Source organism: Saccostrea cucullata, unplaced genomic scaffold (genome assembly GCF_032062105.1).
Source record: "Saccostrea cucullata isolate Sc308-1 unplaced genomic scaffold, CSIRO_AGI_Scuc_v1 ctg578, whole genome shotgun sequence".
Classification (NCBI taxonomy): Eukaryota; Metazoa; Mollusca; class Bivalvia; order Ostreida; family Ostreidae; genus Saccostrea; species Saccostrea cuccullata.
Window position 1 is genome coordinate 430062 of NW_026932815.1, and position 19383 is coordinate 449444.

The 19383-nt window shown below is 32.7% G+C and overlaps 2 protein-coding genes across 11 annotated transcripts in view; one reads left to right on the plus strand and one right to left on the minus strand.

Moving 5' to 3' along the window:
• Window positions 1-1981, minus strand: part of LOC134236235 (uncharacterized) — a 136607-nt gene extending 134626 nt beyond the window's left edge. For all 10 annotated transcript variants that reach the window (XM_062718402.1, XM_062718405.1, XM_062718403.1 and 7 more), the window contains exon 1: window positions 1847-1981. In XM_062718402.1, the coding sequence (XP_062574386.1) occupies window positions 1847-1899 (53 nt within the window). In that variant the 5' untranslated portion in view covers window positions 1900-1981. The remainder of the gene's footprint in view (window positions 1-1846) is intronic.
• Window positions 1982-8094: 6113 nt separating this feature from the next.
• Window positions 8095-19140, plus strand: LOC134236252 (acetylcholine receptor subunit beta-like 1). The gene is made up of 4 exons (XM_062718427.1): window positions 8095-8167; window positions 18423-18571; window positions 18837-18881; window positions 19114-19140. Exons 1-4 carry the CDS (start codon window positions 8110-8112, stop codon window positions 19138-19140), a joined length of 279 nt encoding a protein of 92 aa, XP_062574411.1. The 5' UTR covers window positions 8095-8109.
• The last annotated feature ends 243 nt before the right edge of the window (window positions 19141-19383 follow it).

A 19383-nucleotide genomic window follows, 5' to 3' on the forward strand; every position in this document is an offset into this window, starting at 1 on the left:
CCAAATTGCGACCGATGGGATTTAACTCGGAACTTGTTCGCGAGGAACTCCAGAACATTAAAGATGCACAAAAGTCTCTTTACTATCGCAACTCAAAACCCCTTAAACCACTTGACAACGGAGATGTAGTGCGTGTTAGGATTTCAGGACAGTCTATCAAAACACCAGGAAGAGTCGTTAAACCTGCAGAAACACCAAGATCGTATTACGTACAACACAGTGAGGAGGAACCGCCGAGACCTTATCAAAACGAACTGAGCATAGAACAACAGTAGATAGCGAAGAGTCAGTTAACGGTCACTGTGACTGTGATTCGTTTTTTGATAACTCTAACCGTGTTAATGGTTAGTCTATCAATTCTGGAGACGAAACAACTAGTTTTATCACATCGAGTGGCCGGGTCATCAAACCACTTCGCAGGCTGGTGACGGAGTGTTAATTCTTAACAGTTAAGCTTAAAGTGAATTTCTGAATCTGATGTGTACATTCATTGTTCAGTTTTATAGTTCATTTTTGTTAGTTGTAGTTAAACAAAAAAAGTAGGAATATTGAGAGCTGTTTTATCATAATGATAAAATGCAAATTTATTTCAAATGTAATTTTAATACAAACATTTTACAGTTAACTTAAAAGGGGAGATGTGACATTATCTATAAAAACTGTAACTCTTACACTGGTGTCATTTGTAAACGTTATAATAGAGTTATCCTCCATGTCATTCATGTTGATGCTGCACGTTTTGTAATAAACTAGTTCTCATCGCCATCATGAGTCTGTTTGTGCTACAGGTATTACAGACGTCTTTGACCCGACCGGGCAGTTCAACCATCAATTCCATATAAAAAGAGTATGGAACTTCACAGCATATCTCGTGATATGTTTTCCCACTGTTGAACAAATTTAATAAATTCTTTAGACGACGAATGAAGAAATTGCCAAATTATAATGACCCATGAATCATAAAGATGGAATATATGGAGATTATAAACAGTATTCAAGCTCAAAAGTCCATAAAACAACAAACAATAGGAGCAAAGCAAACACATCAGAGGTGGGATCAGGTGCCATGGAAGAGTGAGCATCCTCTACCAACCGATCACATCCACCGTGTGCTCAGTGTCATGATCGGGAAATGTGACTGTTGAGTTACTATGCATTTAAATAAACACGACTGATGAAGGCCGGTAACACTGTTGAAATATTTGGAAACGTGTTTTAAAGTTTTAAAGTATATATATATATATATATATATATATATATATATATATATATATATATATATATATATATATATATATATATATATATATATATATAAGTTTTTGCGGTCGAAAGCTATTATTGCTCGCACTGAGTCATGTAAAATAAGGTGATTGCGTACATTTAAATTAGAGATGAATAAAATAAGACGGATACAATTAAAATTAAAATAAAACTACAGTGAAAACTGTGTAATCCGACACCCTGCAATCCATCACACTGTAAATTCCGACGTTTGATTTCGTTCCTTTTTGTACTATTTTCTATGTTTTTACACTGCAATCCTCTCCGGGTACATGTTGGATTAGACATGTTTCACTGTATGATAATACTCTTATCGAATTAAATTATTTTAAAATAATTTTTTTCAATAAAATAAGTTGCATTTATTGAAAAAAATAATAAAGCGCTCTCTCTCACAAAAACACACACAAACACACACACACACACACACATTTACAAATTAATTAGTCTTCTCTCTTGTCCCTTATAAAATATATAAATTATTCCTAATATTTTGAAAATACTATGTAGTAAATACATTTACAAAACTGAATTCAATTTTCAAACATGAATTATTACTTACTTTAAATAATTTATCAAACACCAAGAAATAATGAATATCAAAATGCGCTGCATTGTAGAGTCCTATTCCTTTTGGTTTGTGATGCAGCTTATGATCACAATCTTCTGAGTTTTCTTTATATCTATAGTACAAAGAGGAAGTACAGCAGAGCCCTCCCAAACCGTTTCAATCGTTTACATGTGACATCGATAAGTTTGCCTTTGTTAATGTTTTTCAGACCTACACACCCACAGTTGCACTGCTACCAATAAAGACAAAAAAACCACTTCATCCCTCATTCAACCAAGAGTGGTCTACTGTGATTGTAAGGTCTGAGAAGCAAATATTATATAAACTCATACTTTACAGTGTTAAAATGATGGTATGATGACATGCTTCAGTGTATTCATTATTGATTCGTTTTTAATTATATAAAGAAACTATATACGATTCTGTTCGTTCACTTTAATTTTCTTTAAAATGGATCGGATATACTACCGTTTTTCAAAAAAGTTTTTTTTTTCAAGATTTCTCTCAAAATTATGACTCTTTTACGGCCAGATATTATACATTAATTTTTCTCAAAAATTTTTTGAGATAACGTATATTAGGAGAAAAAATATTTTTTAGCACAGAATTCTCAGCTCTTAAGGCTAGAGAAGATGAGAAAACATTCGTGCATTGTTAAAAGTGTCTAACATTAAATGTCCCTCAACATCTTACATTGTATCGGGAGAGTCCTGGTCTCTAAGGTCTCTTAAGAGTTTGTTAAATACACTTCCGCGTACACAATTACATGTTATAAGGAAGAGACACATCGTGTTCATTTATTAATTACATTCTCTTACAATCTACAATACACAGTGTATATAGGCAGACTTCATGACGCTGGGGCCCACTGAAGAAATTAACCATTGAAGTATAAATGAATGTCCTTTGTTTTTATGATACAAAGTTTACAAATTATTTTTACCAAATAAAAAATGGTCTCCCGAACGTTTAAGTATACTTAGGTAAAACCTCTACCAGATCCCTGCCTCTACAATTAACATTTTTCAAAAGTAGCCCATAATTCAACTTCAATGTCATGAAATGAGAAGAAATTGGTACCAAATGAACGATCATGTCACAAGAATCTTTGAAAGAAATATGAAAATCCTCGCACTAAGCGTTTAACCGTTAAAGCTTAAGTTTTTAACTAAAAAATGTCAAACTCAAATGTCGAGTAAGTAGGACAAAAGCTGTATTATACAAAGGAACGTCTTGTCATAAGAAATACACAGTAAATATATGAAAACCCAATAACAAAACTTGTGTCAGGGAAAAAGTTACACAAAAGTGAATCAAACTCCATGTTTCAAAGGTAAACTCAACAAAAATTCTGGTCACATTGAGTAACCATGTGAAATACACATGGACTAGAATAAAAGCCTTAGAAGTAATCGCTCAAACGTTACGACCAAAGTAAGATGTTTGCAAAACTTTGAAAAAATGCGTCAAAGTCTAAGATAAAAGTAACAAGATGTGTTTGTGAAACATTGATGCCCCTGTATGGCAGCTTATGGCGAGGGTTGAACATGTTAAACTCCAAAGGTCAAGGTCAAAATGTTAATACCCAAAGGAAGGTCTTGTTATAAGAAATGCACCTGTGAAATATGAAAGCCCAAGTTCTTACTCTTTTAAAGTTGTATCAAGGTTAAAGTATTTAAAAATTGGGTCAAATTCTTACATGTAGGTCAAGGTCAAAAATATTTATATCAGCTGAAAGGTCTTGTCACAATGAAATACATATGAAGGATGAAAGCCCTAGCTCCAACTACTCAAAGGTTTATGCCAAGGTTCAAGTGTTGTATTTTTTAAGCAGGTCAAACTCCGAGATCAAAATTAAAAGGTCACATTTAATGATACCCAAAGAAAGGTCTTGTCACAAGGAATACACCTGTGAAATATGAAAGCAATAGCCCCATCCACTCATCAGTTATAGGCTAGTAGGTTAAAGTTGACAACAGACAGACAGAGAGACAAATAGACAGACAGACAGACAGACAGACAGGACAAAAACAATATACCTGGATATGATAAATTTCTCTAGTTTTTTTATTGCTGTGTTTTGATCAGTATCATATATGGCTAAAAGGGGAGGATACTGAGTATTCTAACCGGTTGACTTCATAAGCTCGCTCGTTTGCTGTTATATTGTAACTTCTTTCATCTGTGTATTTTTAAATCCATATCATTTTGTAACTTGTGAGTGATATAGAATACTAGTAACTATTGTTTTATTTAAAAATGGCAAAAAAACTTCTACCATGTCTTCTGTGGGGAGCAGGAAGAGTTCAAGACAGACAATCTTCTTTCATTCGTCTGTCTCTGTATGACAATGATAGATTAACGCCCAAACTCAGTTGTGTCCACCATGTAATAAACCTTATATTGAAGAGAATATTTTGGGTAATTTTCTGCTTGTCAACTGTTGATGAAAAAACTGAGATGAAAGATATTTATATATGAAAGACATTTATGAAATGTTTACCACTACATTTAATAAAATGATATGACCCTATACATAATACGAAACAGATGTAATGTAAATTTACAAAATAGATTTTTTTCGGTCCTTTGAAAAATAATATTTTGAAATCATTTTGATCGAGAAAATTGGTATTCAAAGCGAAAATCTTACAAAATTGAAATTATGTGTTATAAAATAGCATAGATCACAAAAGAGGGCAAACCTCAAGGACAAGGTAACTTTTTCTGCATTGTCCGAAGCGGTTCTCTTAATTAGCTTCCTTGGGGTTGGGTCTTCCTTATTGTTTGTATTGCCTGCTGTTGAACCATAACTATGCTGTTCCAACAGTATATATGAGGAGCAAAACTTCACAGAGTGTTCTCTGTATATTGTTTTCCTCACTTGAGAGTGCTTTACAGTAGGTCTGCATTTTCCAGTTCTGTGCCACTGCTGGCCGATGCGCTTGACGCAAACAAATCTCACAAGCTATGTACCTGTTGAGTAGGGCTGTGTTTTCTCTATAAAATTTCTTCCTTTTTTCGATTTCATTCAACTCCTTTTTAGCAGTGCGGCGAAGAATGTCGCACCACATTCACAGCTGTTACTCGATCTAAACCGTAGTCTGAAACATAAAAATAAATGTTTTAGAAATATATATTCTCTGTACCTTTCATGTCATTAATTAAACTTATTTGTGGTCAAAAGAGGCCATTTCAGACTAGATAGAAACATCCAAGAATTACAAAATTTCCCTATCCATATCAAAGTCTCTCGGAGTATAGGGTGATGCGTCTTGTGTAGGTTGATCAAATTCTGTTTTGATCATTTTGCTTCGTTTTCCCCTGACCGTTTTTCGCGCCTCTTTTGGTACTTGTATTTGCAGATGACCGTACCGCCGAAATGATCTAAATCACCTCTTCTTTCCTATAATTTTTATCTAATATTTCGTCCGGTTTAACAAAGAGATGTTCGGTCATATTCATGGTTGCTGACCGAACATCACAGAGGGATTGCTCAATGAAGGCATCTCTCTCCGAGCCCTGCTTTTCCTTCGGTCCCGCCTTACATTTCTGCATATGCGTCTTAAGCCTTTCTGGTCGATCTATTATATATCTATGAAAAAAAAATTTTATTATCATAATAATGTAGGGATCAATAATAACTTCATTCTCATTTGTTTCACATAAAGAGGGAAACTAAAATTACTTACATTTAATATTTGTGAAACAAAACAAAATTAAAATCTAGGTAATCAGTGTAAATTATTTCGAAATTTACTTACGTTAAGCGATAACAAGTCAGCCATTGCTTGCCTCTCTTCTTGCATTCCTTGACAGGGTTGAGTCCTATTTCCTCATCTTTACCACGTCCTACAGACATCGTCTTTGATCTCCTTTCCTTGGCTTGTTTTGTCCTCCTCTTTGACATTGGTGCCTCAGACTCTTTTGAAATACATGTAAATATACATACCTCGGCCTTGCAATCTTTTGACAGGTTCTTGTACTGCTTACTCAAAAAGGAACGCAATTCTTCAAAGGGTCCCTCCGGGATTTCACATTCCCCAATCCCGGCATGAGTATTGCCGTTCTAAATTGTCGATAAAGAAACTTACCGACTATGGTTTTATTGTGTGAAAACTACGATAGCAAAATTCTTCACTTTTATACCATATATAACTTACGTTAAATCTAGTGTACATGCAAAGTTTGGGCGAAATCTACCGTCCAGGTATTTCAAGGGACCTTCTCAAAATATAGGTACATTTACTATAGGATTGTATAGGAAAGTGCCAAATTTAGCACTTTAAAGCAAATTATACATATACTACAATAGACTTTTTGTTCAAACTATAATAAATTATGAGTAATACTATATTGTACATTATTTGTAAGAAACACAAAATTCTACCGCCTTATTACCAGAGGGGGCATCTCAAAAGGCCAAAAATTAACGAGTTTTTCTGTTTTTATAGAATGCTACAAAATATGGCGGAAACAATCGTATTATTTGAAAAAATTATAAGAATAATGGGCAAATTCTCAAATTTCTATGTTTTAAATTTAAAGAGCGTATGTTTATTACTTTTTATTTAATAACATTTTTATTACCCCTTTCTTTAAGAGCTTCAGTTTATCATAACGTCAAAAACACACGATAGCGACGTCAACCTACCTATCAGTTGCAAAATTGGTTAAAAATTCCGTTATATAAAATTGATATTACATTTTTGAACCTGTAATTTTTTAATTTTGTTTAATTTTATTAAGTGAAAAAAGTTGCTCTAAAACAGTAAATACCCTTCATTTTACTATGATGCGCGAAATATTGCGCAGTGGAAACTATATACAGTCGGCCCCCTTAAAAATTGATCGTACTTGGAGCATACTCTTAAGCATCATGTAAGCACTTTATACAGTTGATTCAACTGTAACGTGTTGTTCCTACATAAGGAAAGCTGACGATGGAAAAATTGAAATCAAATCTCGTTTCATTGCCGTACAGTTATGCGTTAGATTAGATAGCCATTAATTTATGGTCTATAATCAGTAAAACATCCAAATCTGAGACAGATGTAGCAGACTCTGTGGTGTCTTTCATTTCAGGTTCATTGGTATATATATTGACATATGAATGAAAGTAAATATAATTGTTAATTGATACACGTAATACTTTGTCTATATATTTAAATGTTGAGTTGAAGGCCACAGCAAATGGGAGCTAATTCAAACTGTCCAGTCTTTGAGAAGAAAGAATTGTCCTTTCTTCCCATAGATGGACAGGTTTCGGCCTATTACCATTACCTATCTCTGATATATTTACAATTGCTCTGTAAAACAAAAAAGTTAAGTCCTGGCTTGAAAACTTTAGTTACCCGGATAAAAGGGGTACTTTTTTGGCTGTACCTGACAAAACGCCATTTTTAACCATTTCAACAAGCGGATTCTTCCTTTGTAAACTTGGTTGAAAATATTACATTTTTAGGGCAACATGTAGTTTTCCAGGGAAAGCTTTTGTCGACTAAGGCGAATTCGATTAAAAATTATTATGGAAAAAATTTCCAATATTACTTTAAAAACATTTTTTTTTTAATTCTGTTACACGTCATTATAATTTTATAGCGTTGCTTTGTGATGTTTTCCAAAAGATGTTGTACTTACAGTAGGAAAAAAACAACCTAATTTTGACTTTTAATATATATAACAACAAAAAATTTGGTTGAAAGTGATCGGCACACTTAGAATTTAAAATTGAGCAAAGTCTATTATATTTGAGTTACTAGTACTCGCATTCTTTATTAATAAGAGTCTTAAAACAAACTCGTTTAATAAAAGGACTCCATTTACATATGTGTCGACTTTTTTTGAAAAACAAAATTACAATGCATGGATTTTCCTCGGGTTCTATCTACTATTAGAATACAATGTTATCAACTGTTATTGCACACTGTTTATTTAGAATACCTAATGAGAGCAATTCAAAGTTTATCCCGAAGGTAAACGGAAATTCAGGACGACAATCGTCAAATTACAATACAACCATGAGCGCGTATAGTACATTAAACTATTGGGTGATAGACAGTACTCGAGAATTAGTTGTGTCGATTTAAAAGACAGCGGCCATAACGGGATCCCGGATCTGCTTCATTGAACCGAGTCATTTCCCTTGTCACCCTCTCTACAGTAATGAAATAGACATTCTACATTTAAAATCTCAGCCATAATTTCAAAACGATACACTTCCTTAAGAATGGAAACGATACACTTCCTTAAGAATGGATTATAGTTTCAAAGGAATTTTACTTTTTTACTTTTGTGCATCTTTTAGTACTGGTAAGTTATTTATATATACATTATTTTAATTTTACAAGAATTTGTGATATAATAGTTCGAATGTATAACACGATAGCTCGAATATGTACGTTTTTTTATTAAGTTTTTAAAAAGTTCAAATTTGATACATATAAAATGGAAAAAAAAGTTTGGTAGATTATCTCAATTTTAAAAAGGAAAAACATTTTCCCTTCCTTTCTTATTTTTTTTAGTTTACAAATAAATGATATTCAGGTAGTATCGCCTTCAATTCACAATACCAAAAAAAAAAAGCTTAAATCTAGAATAAAGTTACATAATTCTGAAAGCTTAGCAGAGTCATAACCCAGCCATTAGTCTATTGACATGGTCATCATTTCTGTTGTATTGACATTGTCATTTAGTTGGATTTTAAAATATCCGGGCTAATATTTTTATTTATTTATCCCCTTTTTCCAAACCACGCACTTAACTAGATGAAGTACCTTGACTAGATGGAGAACATGCGGAGCTTTATCAAAAGAGGGCCACGGTAAACTCTAGTTATATTGAATAATTAAACAATGGTTGATTACTGTCATTCTTATCCGGGATTTCCCACGAGAGATGTTATCGTCAATATTGAAAATGAAGCGATTGTATCGACAAATTTAAAATTGGTCTATTTCAATCACGGATCTTTTTCTTCTTCTTCCGATACAGCGCAGGGCATTATGGCCATCATCTTAGTTATATTCTTACGACCAGACACAGTGAAAACACGGGATTTCTCATCACAAGTTCTATTGACAAAAGTATATTTTAAAGCACAAAAAATGTAGGTAGTATTTTCAAAAATGATAAATATAAAAATCCATGTGTTTTTTTTTAACTTGCTGAATACTGCAGGGTAAAAATTTTATAGCTGAGTGAATCATTCAGCGAAACCTGATTAATCCTTTGAGCAAAAATTTCGTGATTTGTGGATTTTTTCCACCGTCTTTACAAATTCAGAATTTTAATGCATCAATAAGATGTGGTCAAGGTAACTCTGAGGCGCTTATTTTACCCGTTTTGGGTAAAAATTTATAGGCGGCGAAAGAGATAATATCTCGGGCATTGAAAACAAGTTTGCGCATCACCACCTCGTCTAAGTACAGGACTTTGCCATCAGAAATCTAAACATTTACTTGCTCGCCTACGAACTTTCTGTTTGATATGCTCTCTGAAGATGACACAGAAATGTAGTTTTGATATTTACTTTGATTTTTTATATGTATAATTATTCAGTTTTGTCATGGGAATCCGACCTAGATATAGAGACTGTTTCATTAATATCAAGCACGCAGCTCTCCAATAAATTAAATTTACTCATGATCAACAACTGATAATCATTTATCAGAAAATGAAACAATTAATTTTCCACTTTTTTTCCAAATGAATTTTCTTCACTTAATTTTGACTATTTCAAAGCAATTGTTCACTACTTTATATCTGTATTTTGCTTTTTTACCGCAAATTCGAGAATATATTATTTCCAATGTCTGTTTTATAAATCAATAGCACTTGTCTGTACATAATAATGCTAAAACGCAGGCGTCAATCTTCTCGCATCAAATGTAAAGTATCATATGTTATGTAATACGATAATTATGCTCATACTTTGGGATATTATTCCTCACTGTTACTCATACATACCGGTATGTGCTTGCAGGAGAGATTTATATCCCAGCTGATTTATCATATCGATTATAAAAGCATTATATATGACATTTATAATTGACATTAAATTCATCTAATGTAATGGAATGTATGCAAATAAGATAAGCCTTCTTTGTGTGGCTTGTCAAATGTTGCAATATAGGATTCTCTCCATTTGAGTTCTATAATTCTTCATTTGTATTGACAATATCACGTTAAACATTGTTTTCTATAATTTTACGATATGTAACACATGATTTCCACTTGTATTATATGAAACATATGGAGATAACGGACAGTATTCAAGATAAAAATTCCGAAAACAATACAAAATAGGAGCAGAGCATAGCACGGGCCTCCGAAACATCAGAGGTGGGATCAGGTGCCATGAAGGAGCGAGCATCCGGTCACACCGGCTGTGTTCTCCTCGTCATGATCGGAAAATAACGGAAAAAAATTCATCGGAAAATCCGTCGTCAGTTAGTATGAAAAACTTCAGTCAGTATTTGACTCAATGATAAATTGTATTTGCTGACAAGGTCATTGTATCGACCATAGAACTAACGAAATAATGACTTTAAACGAGACTGCTGAATATGCTTGGACCATCAACTCCTTTGTCATCAATTTAATTTGCATTATATGATTTTTAAAATGATTTGTTCTTTCCTTATTCGTATTCTATACTTCGTTACTATACTTTGCTTTCTATAGAACAACAATTTTAAATATCAATAAAACATACGCAACATCCGAACAAATGGAAACAAGAGGCTCATGGACCACACAGCTCACCTGAGCACATTTGCTAGGAAAAAGCACAAATCAGTTCAGTATCATAAAATTTAAATTAAAGGAGAATGGGAGGGCTTGAATTTTAAACTTCCCGAGGATGCTTCCATATCACTTTAATTATTGACTTTGTTGTTCTTATGCAGAATTTCTTTTTACTATTCATTCATTTGGAAAACTTTGATACAACCTAGTGGTCCAGCCCTACCTCTGGGGACCTCATTTGAACTAATTTGATATTATTGATCAAACTTGAACCCACACTACTTGGGGATGCTTCCATATCTATATGACTTATCCTGGCTGTGCTCTTCTATACATTGTCAAGATTTTTATCAAGTTTTCCCTTAAACTTTAATCCTCGTTGCGAATCCTCCCTACCCTGGTGGTCATGATTTGAACAAAATTTGATATACATGGCATGAGGATGCTTCTTTTATTACAATGTGACTAAACATAACTCTGTTGTTTTTGACAAGAAAATCTAAAGTAAACCTTTGATCATCCATAGTGGCCCTACCCTACACTCCTAGGCGTCATTATTTGAACAAATTTGAATCTACAGTTCCTTAGTTATAATTTCATATCAATGTGACTGAACAGTTCTTTGTTGTTTGTCAGGTGAGCTAAAATTATTCTGAAATATTGGAACACCATTCTTAGAAATCCAGAACACAAAACTTTATTTAATTCTCAACCAATCATAGCTTACAGCAAACACAAGAACATAGGTGACGAGATAATCAGGTCTCACCTAAAATGAACACCATGATTTATGTCTGTGACCCCAGATGATGCTCTTTAATAGCCAAAACACTCTACAAATACTTGCATAACTCAAATCAAATTAATCTTCTCTATGCAAAAACATATCTACTATAAGTGTGGTTTGTAGTGTCGGGTCGTAATAAATCTCTTACAAGTTTGGTTGATTGATGTCGCCAATATTCACAGTTATGATTTCAGATCAATATCATATGTGACTGAAGAATTCTTTGTTGTTTGTCATGTGAGCTAAAAATATGCAATATGAATTAAAAAAATTATAGAATAAAAATGAAAGATTTTTAAAAATATATACATGATACAATCCAAAAGAAGAACACAGTGACACAATATAAATGAGACTACGCAATCTTGCAAGTTTCATGTTATTGTTGGGGTTTTTTTTTTGTAAGTGGTTTCAAAGGTTTGTATATGTACCTTGATTTTTAAATGCAATATACCAATTATCGTTGACAGTGATATATGCTTATTTGATAGCGCTGACACAGCTGAATAAGATTCTTAACATTCTCATTTTCATCCAAGATCTTTAGAAGATTTTTAAATTTCTTTTTCATTTAAAACTTGAAGCCTGTTCAGGGTTGTTTTTCGTAACAATGATTACAGTATCAAATCTCACAAATATGCGTGTTCAATAAATCAAATTCTGATTTTTTTAAATGTGAAAGAACTTTAATTTGAAGCTCTATAAAGACTTAAACCATATTGGTGTATTACTTTCTACGCTGTTACAAATGAATTGTATCCTCTTATCATACCTATTGCTCAATTCCCACACATTTTTATGATAAAACAATGATCAATTCAATTTCAGTGGAATATTTCAAATTATCCACCATTTTTAAAGAAAACATTAAAACACACATAAATCGGACAGGCCTTCTCTCCAGATCAGTAATAAACAAAACCTTTTTTTTCATTCGATGGTAATTATCCATAACAAGTTTTATCAGTTTTTCATCATTTCTATCGTGGATGTCTAAAAATGATTCGTTAAAGAGATCTTGTAAGTAAGTAAAGGTAATAAATAAGTATACATTTTATACATTTTTTTCGATTGTGATTATATCAACAAAAGTCGTCGTCATTTTCCAATGAATGACATATTTTTGGGGATTTAAAATTCTAAAAATCCTCATAATTATATTTTTATACTCTATGTAGAAATTTCAAAGTCTTTCAATAAAATTGATCATCACTTTTGTTTAAAAACAGTTATACAAGTTGACCCTTTTATATATACGTAAATGTTAAAACAAAAACAATTCGTGTGCGAAGGGGCACCGTACAAGTAACTGCTTGTAATATATGCAAAGTCTCTGGCAATTTTCTTCTGCTAAAAATGCTAAATTGGCCTTATCTTTTGAAAATATCAAATTTTGTGCACATCCTGTTTCTCTTTAAATGAACTCAAGAGACGAGGGGTATTCAATAGTGTGTGAAATAAGAAGTGCCTCTCTTTTACAACTTAACAACAAAGTTATAAAGATTTAAAGACATATGCACAAGTAAACATGATTTGTTTAGTTTTGTTAAGGAATCTTGAGATATATTTAAATTGTACTGTAATATAGTACATTTGTAAAAGTCGAGTGTTGCATTTTGGAGATTAAACATTTTTTAAGGGTCGATTATCATGTAATATCTGTATTATCTGTATATGGAATCGGTTGTCAAACTCTATGTAGAATTACATGTTATTAAAACCAGACTTATGAACCGATGTATTAATCAAGGAAGTGCACGGGATCAAAATTTGATAGCAATTGAGGAGATTGACACTTTTGATAAGCAAGGTCGTTTCTCCCTACGAGCTCATCACACCAAAAGACTTTTTTAAATACAACTAGTATAACAACACTACCACGAAAGTCAAATCTTGACATTTAAAAGTTTTTTCTTCGTCATTGTAGCTTGGTCAATTACTGGAATCATTAACCTCTTAACATATGCTTTCTCACGTATAATTTAGAGAGATGAAATCTTCTACCTGCTTTTAATCAAGTAGAGTTTGATATACTTTTGAAGCAGATACCTGCTTTTGAAATTTAAGCTCTCCAGCGCAAAATATGTGTGGTTTTTATCTTTGATGCATACAATTTATTTAAATTCGATTCCTATTGTCAACAACATACGAGAGTCAATTTCTATTGACTTTAAAGATTCTAACTCCAAGTACATGAAATGAAGTTTCAATGGCAATTAAACACCACTCAATACTAAAGGTGTCCGACATCAAACTTCAGATGACCTTATAGAAAATTAGTGAGAAATTGTCCATGTCCAATACACATTTTATAGTTAGACCAGAAGAGAGTTAATTTGCGGGCTTTACCCGAGTTTGACAGTCTATACCTAGAGTTATAATCCACGAGATGTTTATGTGCCCAGGTCCCCCGCTGTCATCGCTTGTGTGTGTTTGTCTAGTGAATCACATTCTTTGCTTATATTCTCTGTAACATGTTTCAGTTGTGATTGCATGCTTCTATTCTGTCCATGATAGGTCGATGTTGGTTGATGATATTTACAGTAACTTACTCAAATTTAAACAGTCATATATTTAAAAAGACAAGTTCTGAGGACTAGAAAACGCACCCAAAGACAATGTCATGTATAAATGTTACCTGTATTAAATTATACACTGTGGTTCATCGATGTCAAATTAAACTTTAGTTAACGCTGCTATTGTCATATAAATGTATATAATGGTCAAAATATTGTTTTTTAAGTTTTATCTGCAAAATTTGATAATATGAATCTAAATGGTTAAAGAATGAAATCAATTTTAATGATATAGTAATAGCTCACCGAATCAATTATTTAATAGAAATTGGCTTATTAAAATTTGAAACAAAAAACTAGAGGTCAACAAAATTGGAATTCAACCTGTAAAGATTCTTCAAAAGGTGTGACATATAATCTATTTACAAATTTACACTTTGGATGTCCTTTTATATGGTTATAACAAATTTTGGTGAAAAAGCAAACCATAAATTCCTTGAAACAGGGAAGGTATTGAAAGAATAATGATTATGTCTTTTATGTAAAAATGATCAAAAAGTGAAAAATAGGAGGTGCACAATGACAATATGTAATAAAGATTCTGTGAAAGTTTCATAAAATTTCATTCAGTGGTATGTAAACATATAGGAGTTGCGCACACTTTGTATATATGTTATATGTTACCCCAATGTTGTTATAATAACAGACGGACTGTGTTGTTAAATAACAACCAAAGAGATGTTAATAAACTGGTAAACTAAACTGGTCATATAAATGTATATAATGTTAAGTAGTTTTATCTGGAATATGATTTATGTCTTTTAATGCTAAGCAAGCTCACCACAGCTAGTTTTTGCTAAATTTGTATAAACAAAATATAACACTTTCAAAGAGATGAAATATTTTATTTATGACGGTATAAAAATAACAATATAACGAACAAGAAGGGGATCAGACTCACAAGCTCTGATTGTAAGTTGCATTAAATATTATAATGTCTGATCCCCCAAAAAAGAGTACAAAAAAAGTAACTATAAAACAAGACAAACAAAACATCACAAGAAAAAGTTAGCAAAAAGATGGCTCATCAAAACAAACTGGACCACAAGATGTGATATGCATGTCACAACAGTGTAAGGTGTGACAAGCAGATCTCATCCGTGCCATCCAAGATGAGCTTGCACACAAAGGCACTACATTATTCAGATCCAATAACATCTTGAATGGAAGCAGTTCATCACTGGCCTATCCATTTCATTCATCCATAAATGATTTATAAAGAGAAGCCAAAACAAATACAGAAAAAATGCATACTACGAATCAGTCAATTGTAATTCCATTGACATTAGTTATACACAAGACTCTGTATCACAATTATCAACAAGAGTTTAATAAATAATAGTTAACAGAAAAAAATTGTTAAATGAGCCAGCAAGAAAGCTAAGTAAGGGTTTACTAACAAAATTTGACAGCAGTTGTTCACTAGCCTGTCTCAACTAACTATTGGTATTATGGGGAAATAATTAATAAACAGCAGTTAACATTGACCTATATTTGAACTATGAGAATCCGGGTAATTTCTCCACAGTTCCTTCTCCGCCTAGGTCATAAAAGATTTAAACAGCATTCAGTTTTTAATGATCTTAAATAATATATACAATTTAACAACTTTTCATTTTGTTAATAATAAGGCTTACTTTTGATGTCTTTTTCATATCTAATGAGAAAAAAACATCAATTATTTACAAATGCTTTAAAATGGAAAAAGAAAATATATAATATGATATAATAATATATATATTATAGAAAGTTATATACAATTCAGAACTTAAGTATTTAGTAATGACTTTGTAGTATGAAATACATTGAGATAACAAACAATATCAAGCCTAAAAGTCCATTAAAACAATACAAACAAGGAGCATAGAAAATACGAACCTTTATGACATCAGAGATGAGATCAGGTGCCATGGAGGAGTGATCATCCCCCGCCGACCTATCACACCCGCTTTATGTTCCTTATCATTATAGAGAACCGTAGACAATTCAATGTGTAAATAATGGATTAACAATTACTATGAAAAATATCATTAATATTTGATTTAATGATAAAATACATTTCCTGACAAGGTCATTAATTCAAGGAAATTGCGAGATGATGACTTTGACCGAGACTGTTGATATTCTTGTTTTATTTTCTCGACATGTTTTTCAATAACTTACCGGGGATACCTTGTTTAAGAAATTGTTCGTACGAAGAATACAGTATGCTCTTGTTTATCGAATCAACTGAAAGATTGATAGATTGTATATTGTTTAACTTCCCTCTCGAGAGTTTTTCACTCATATGGAGACGCCACCACTTGCCGGTGGAGAGCTGCAAATTTTGTCCTATACTCAGCACGTAGGGCCATTGAGCAGGAAGGGATCTTTTTCGTGACAGCACCTACTGCGACACGAGACCTCGTTTATACAGTTTCATCCAAAGGACCGGTCTCCATGCACGTCCCACAGTGGAATTCGAACCCGCGACGTTAAGATCGACTCCTTACTTTGCGACTCTAGAGCAGACGTTTTTACCACTGCGCCACGCGGGCAACTCAACTGAAAGATATAAACGTCATATGCAGGTGATATGGGTATATTGCCATGGAAAGTTTACAGTTCAAAAGTAGAAGAAAATAAGTTTATCAAAAAGCTTTGTTGTTATGTTACCATTACCGCATTTCTATGGTAAAATATCAAACTATAAAAACAGATGCGTCGGGCTATATGGTATCTTTCATTCAAGCTCACTTGAATATATCGTGTCGACATATGAATGGAAATAACTATTGTAAGCTGTTAATCTGTTGTCGATATACAGCGCTATGACAAAAGTATTCGCGATTTTTCAAAATGGCGGACGTAAACACGATGCGCTTCGTAAAAATAAACAATAAATTGTGAAACAAATAACAGACTTACCTTTATTAATACTTGGTCAGGTGGCCCTTAGACTTGATTACTGCTAATAGTCGACGGGGAATAGATTCATACAAGGATTTGATATAGTTTTCGTCGAAGGAAGTCCAGATGTGTAAAATAGCATCGAACAATTCTTCCGGAGTCTTTAAGTTTGGAGCTCGATTTTGCAGAGTTCTCTTGATTTTTAGCCATAAATTCTCTATAATATTAATGTCCGGTGATTGAGCTGGCCATACAATTGTAGGAATATTATTTTGTTGTTTGTAATCTACAGTAATACGAGCTCTATGAACGGGGGCGTTGTCGTCTTGAAAACGATAGGTTTTGTTGAGGAAATGTCGGGCAATGACGGGCCAAAGTTGATCTTCTAAAATGGATATGTATTTTACTGCATTAATATTTCCATTGACCATGCAAAGTGTACCAACCCCATGGTAAGTGATGCATCCCCACACCATTACCGAAATCCTTCTCTGCCGAGGGGGGCACATGCACTGTGGCAAGTACGATTCTTTAGATGTTCTCCACACATACACTCTATGATTCTCTCCTAAAACTATCTGACTTTCATCAGAAAATATAATTGTGTTCCAATAATTATTCACTGTGAGTTTTCTTTTCTCTAAACACCATGCAACACGCCTTTTTCTGTTGATCTCGGAACCGACCATTTTTTTTCTAACAACTCTTCGCTTATAATCATGATCACGCAAAAATCTTTGGACTGTCCGTGGATTAACAAAGTCATTAGCACCCCTGCTTTCATTAAATTCATTAGTAATATCCTTTAAAACCCGTCCTCTGTTAGTTTTAGTATGTCTAATAATCCAGTTCTGATCTCGTTTTGACAGCTTCCGAGGGCGTCCTTTTCTTTTCAATGTTTTGACTTCACCAGTTGACAAATATTTTTTCCAAATAGATGATGGTTGACTCAGGTATTTGTAATAAATTCACAATTTCTGATGTTTTTTGCCCCTCCTTTTTCATTTCCACAATTAATTTTTTGACATCATTTGATATTTCTGTAGATTTCCTACCCATCGTAATATCTGTGTGTTTACATAAAATCCAAGACAGCAGACGATAAAAATACTTACATATAACGTCACTTCCGATGTGAAGACAACTCTGTAAAAATTTCGTATGTCAACACGGCATCTAATTAGAGTTATTGCCCATTCCCCGAGCGAGGCGCAGCGCAAGAAAGACGCCATTGCGTAAAAATCGCGAATACTTTTGTCATAGCGCTGTATATAAATGTCGTGTTGAAGACCACACCAAGTGCTTTTTTCTTCTCAAGTACAGGTAGAAGACTTTGTTCAAATAATGCTTCATCTGAATATAAAATAGGACTGCTAATAACGAGGCGCTATTGGTACCCATGGGAATTCCGACATATTGTTGGTCGTTTCCAAAGACAACATAGTATCAAAATCATTTTAAATAAACATTTATGCTACAATATGTATGTTTCTTTTATTTGTGTAGTAATGTTATTTAAGAACGGCTTTCTTATATTTGAAATTTAATTAATTCTGTATAATTTCAGTGACGGTGAACACCTCGACCCTTACAGTGGCTGACCCTCTATACGACCAACTATTCACTAACTATAAGGCCAAACTCTTGCCAAAGTGTTCTCAGGGTCACAAGGTTGATGTGTTTCTGGGCACCGCCCTCAGACAGCTGATGAATGTGGTAATGATTTTATTTTTATTTTTCTTGACATAAATCAAGAACTCTTAGAGTACTGTAAATTCTTGCATTTTTGATGCACTTGAAATTTCGGTTTCGAGAAACAGAATTTGTACACGAGTGATCATTCATAATGTTCTCGATTGACCTTATCTTGATTTGACAGAGTTATATGTACATATATATTCCTAATTTCTGCTGTTTTACATTTTAATTTTGTTTCTTTAAACATTTAATCATTTTTCTTTCTTTTTTGTAAAATTGACAGAATGAAAAAGACCAGGTTTTGAAGATCAACATTTGGCTGAGACTGGTAATTCAATTTTTATTACTATATTAACTCGACTATTAATAATAAATAAAACAAAACTTTGCTACTTTAAAAAGATCTGAATATAATAAGGAAAAAAATTATTTTTAACTACAAAATAAACCTGATGATTAAAATATATAAAACAAATCTTTACAGATAGAAAAAGCTGAATCTTTAATGATAGATATACCTGAATTAAACAATAAATTAATAAAACACATTTTAATTTCAGGATGAATGTAATTGTTTCAATAGATAAACAAATTTGAATAGCAGAATATTATTACAAATAAAGCACATTATTACAAATACACAAGCTAATGAATTGTAATAAATAAAACAAATCTTTACCACAAGTTATGCTAAAACATTATACTAAATAAAACACATCATAACTGCTAGATAAGCTAATATATCATAATAAATAAAACACATCTTCACTACTAGATAAGCTAAAATATTATGATTTTTAAAAAGTACAACTTGATAAATAATAATTCGA

What these genes read in the sequence shown, in the direction of transcription:
- LOC134236252 (XM_062718427.1), top strand. Translation starts at nt 8,110, where the DNA reads ATGGATTATAGTTTCAAAGGAATTTTACTTTTTTACTTTTGTGCATCT. An exon ending in TTGTGCATCTTTTAGTACTG is followed by an intron (nt 8,168 to 18,422) that starts GTAAGTTATTTA and finishes GTATAATTTCAG; the next exon opens with TGACGGTGAACACCTCGACC. An exon ending in TCAGACAGCTGATGAATGTG is followed by an intron (nt 18,572 to 18,836) that starts GTAATGATTTTA and finishes TAAAATTGACAG; the next exon opens with AATGAAAAAGACCAGGTTTT.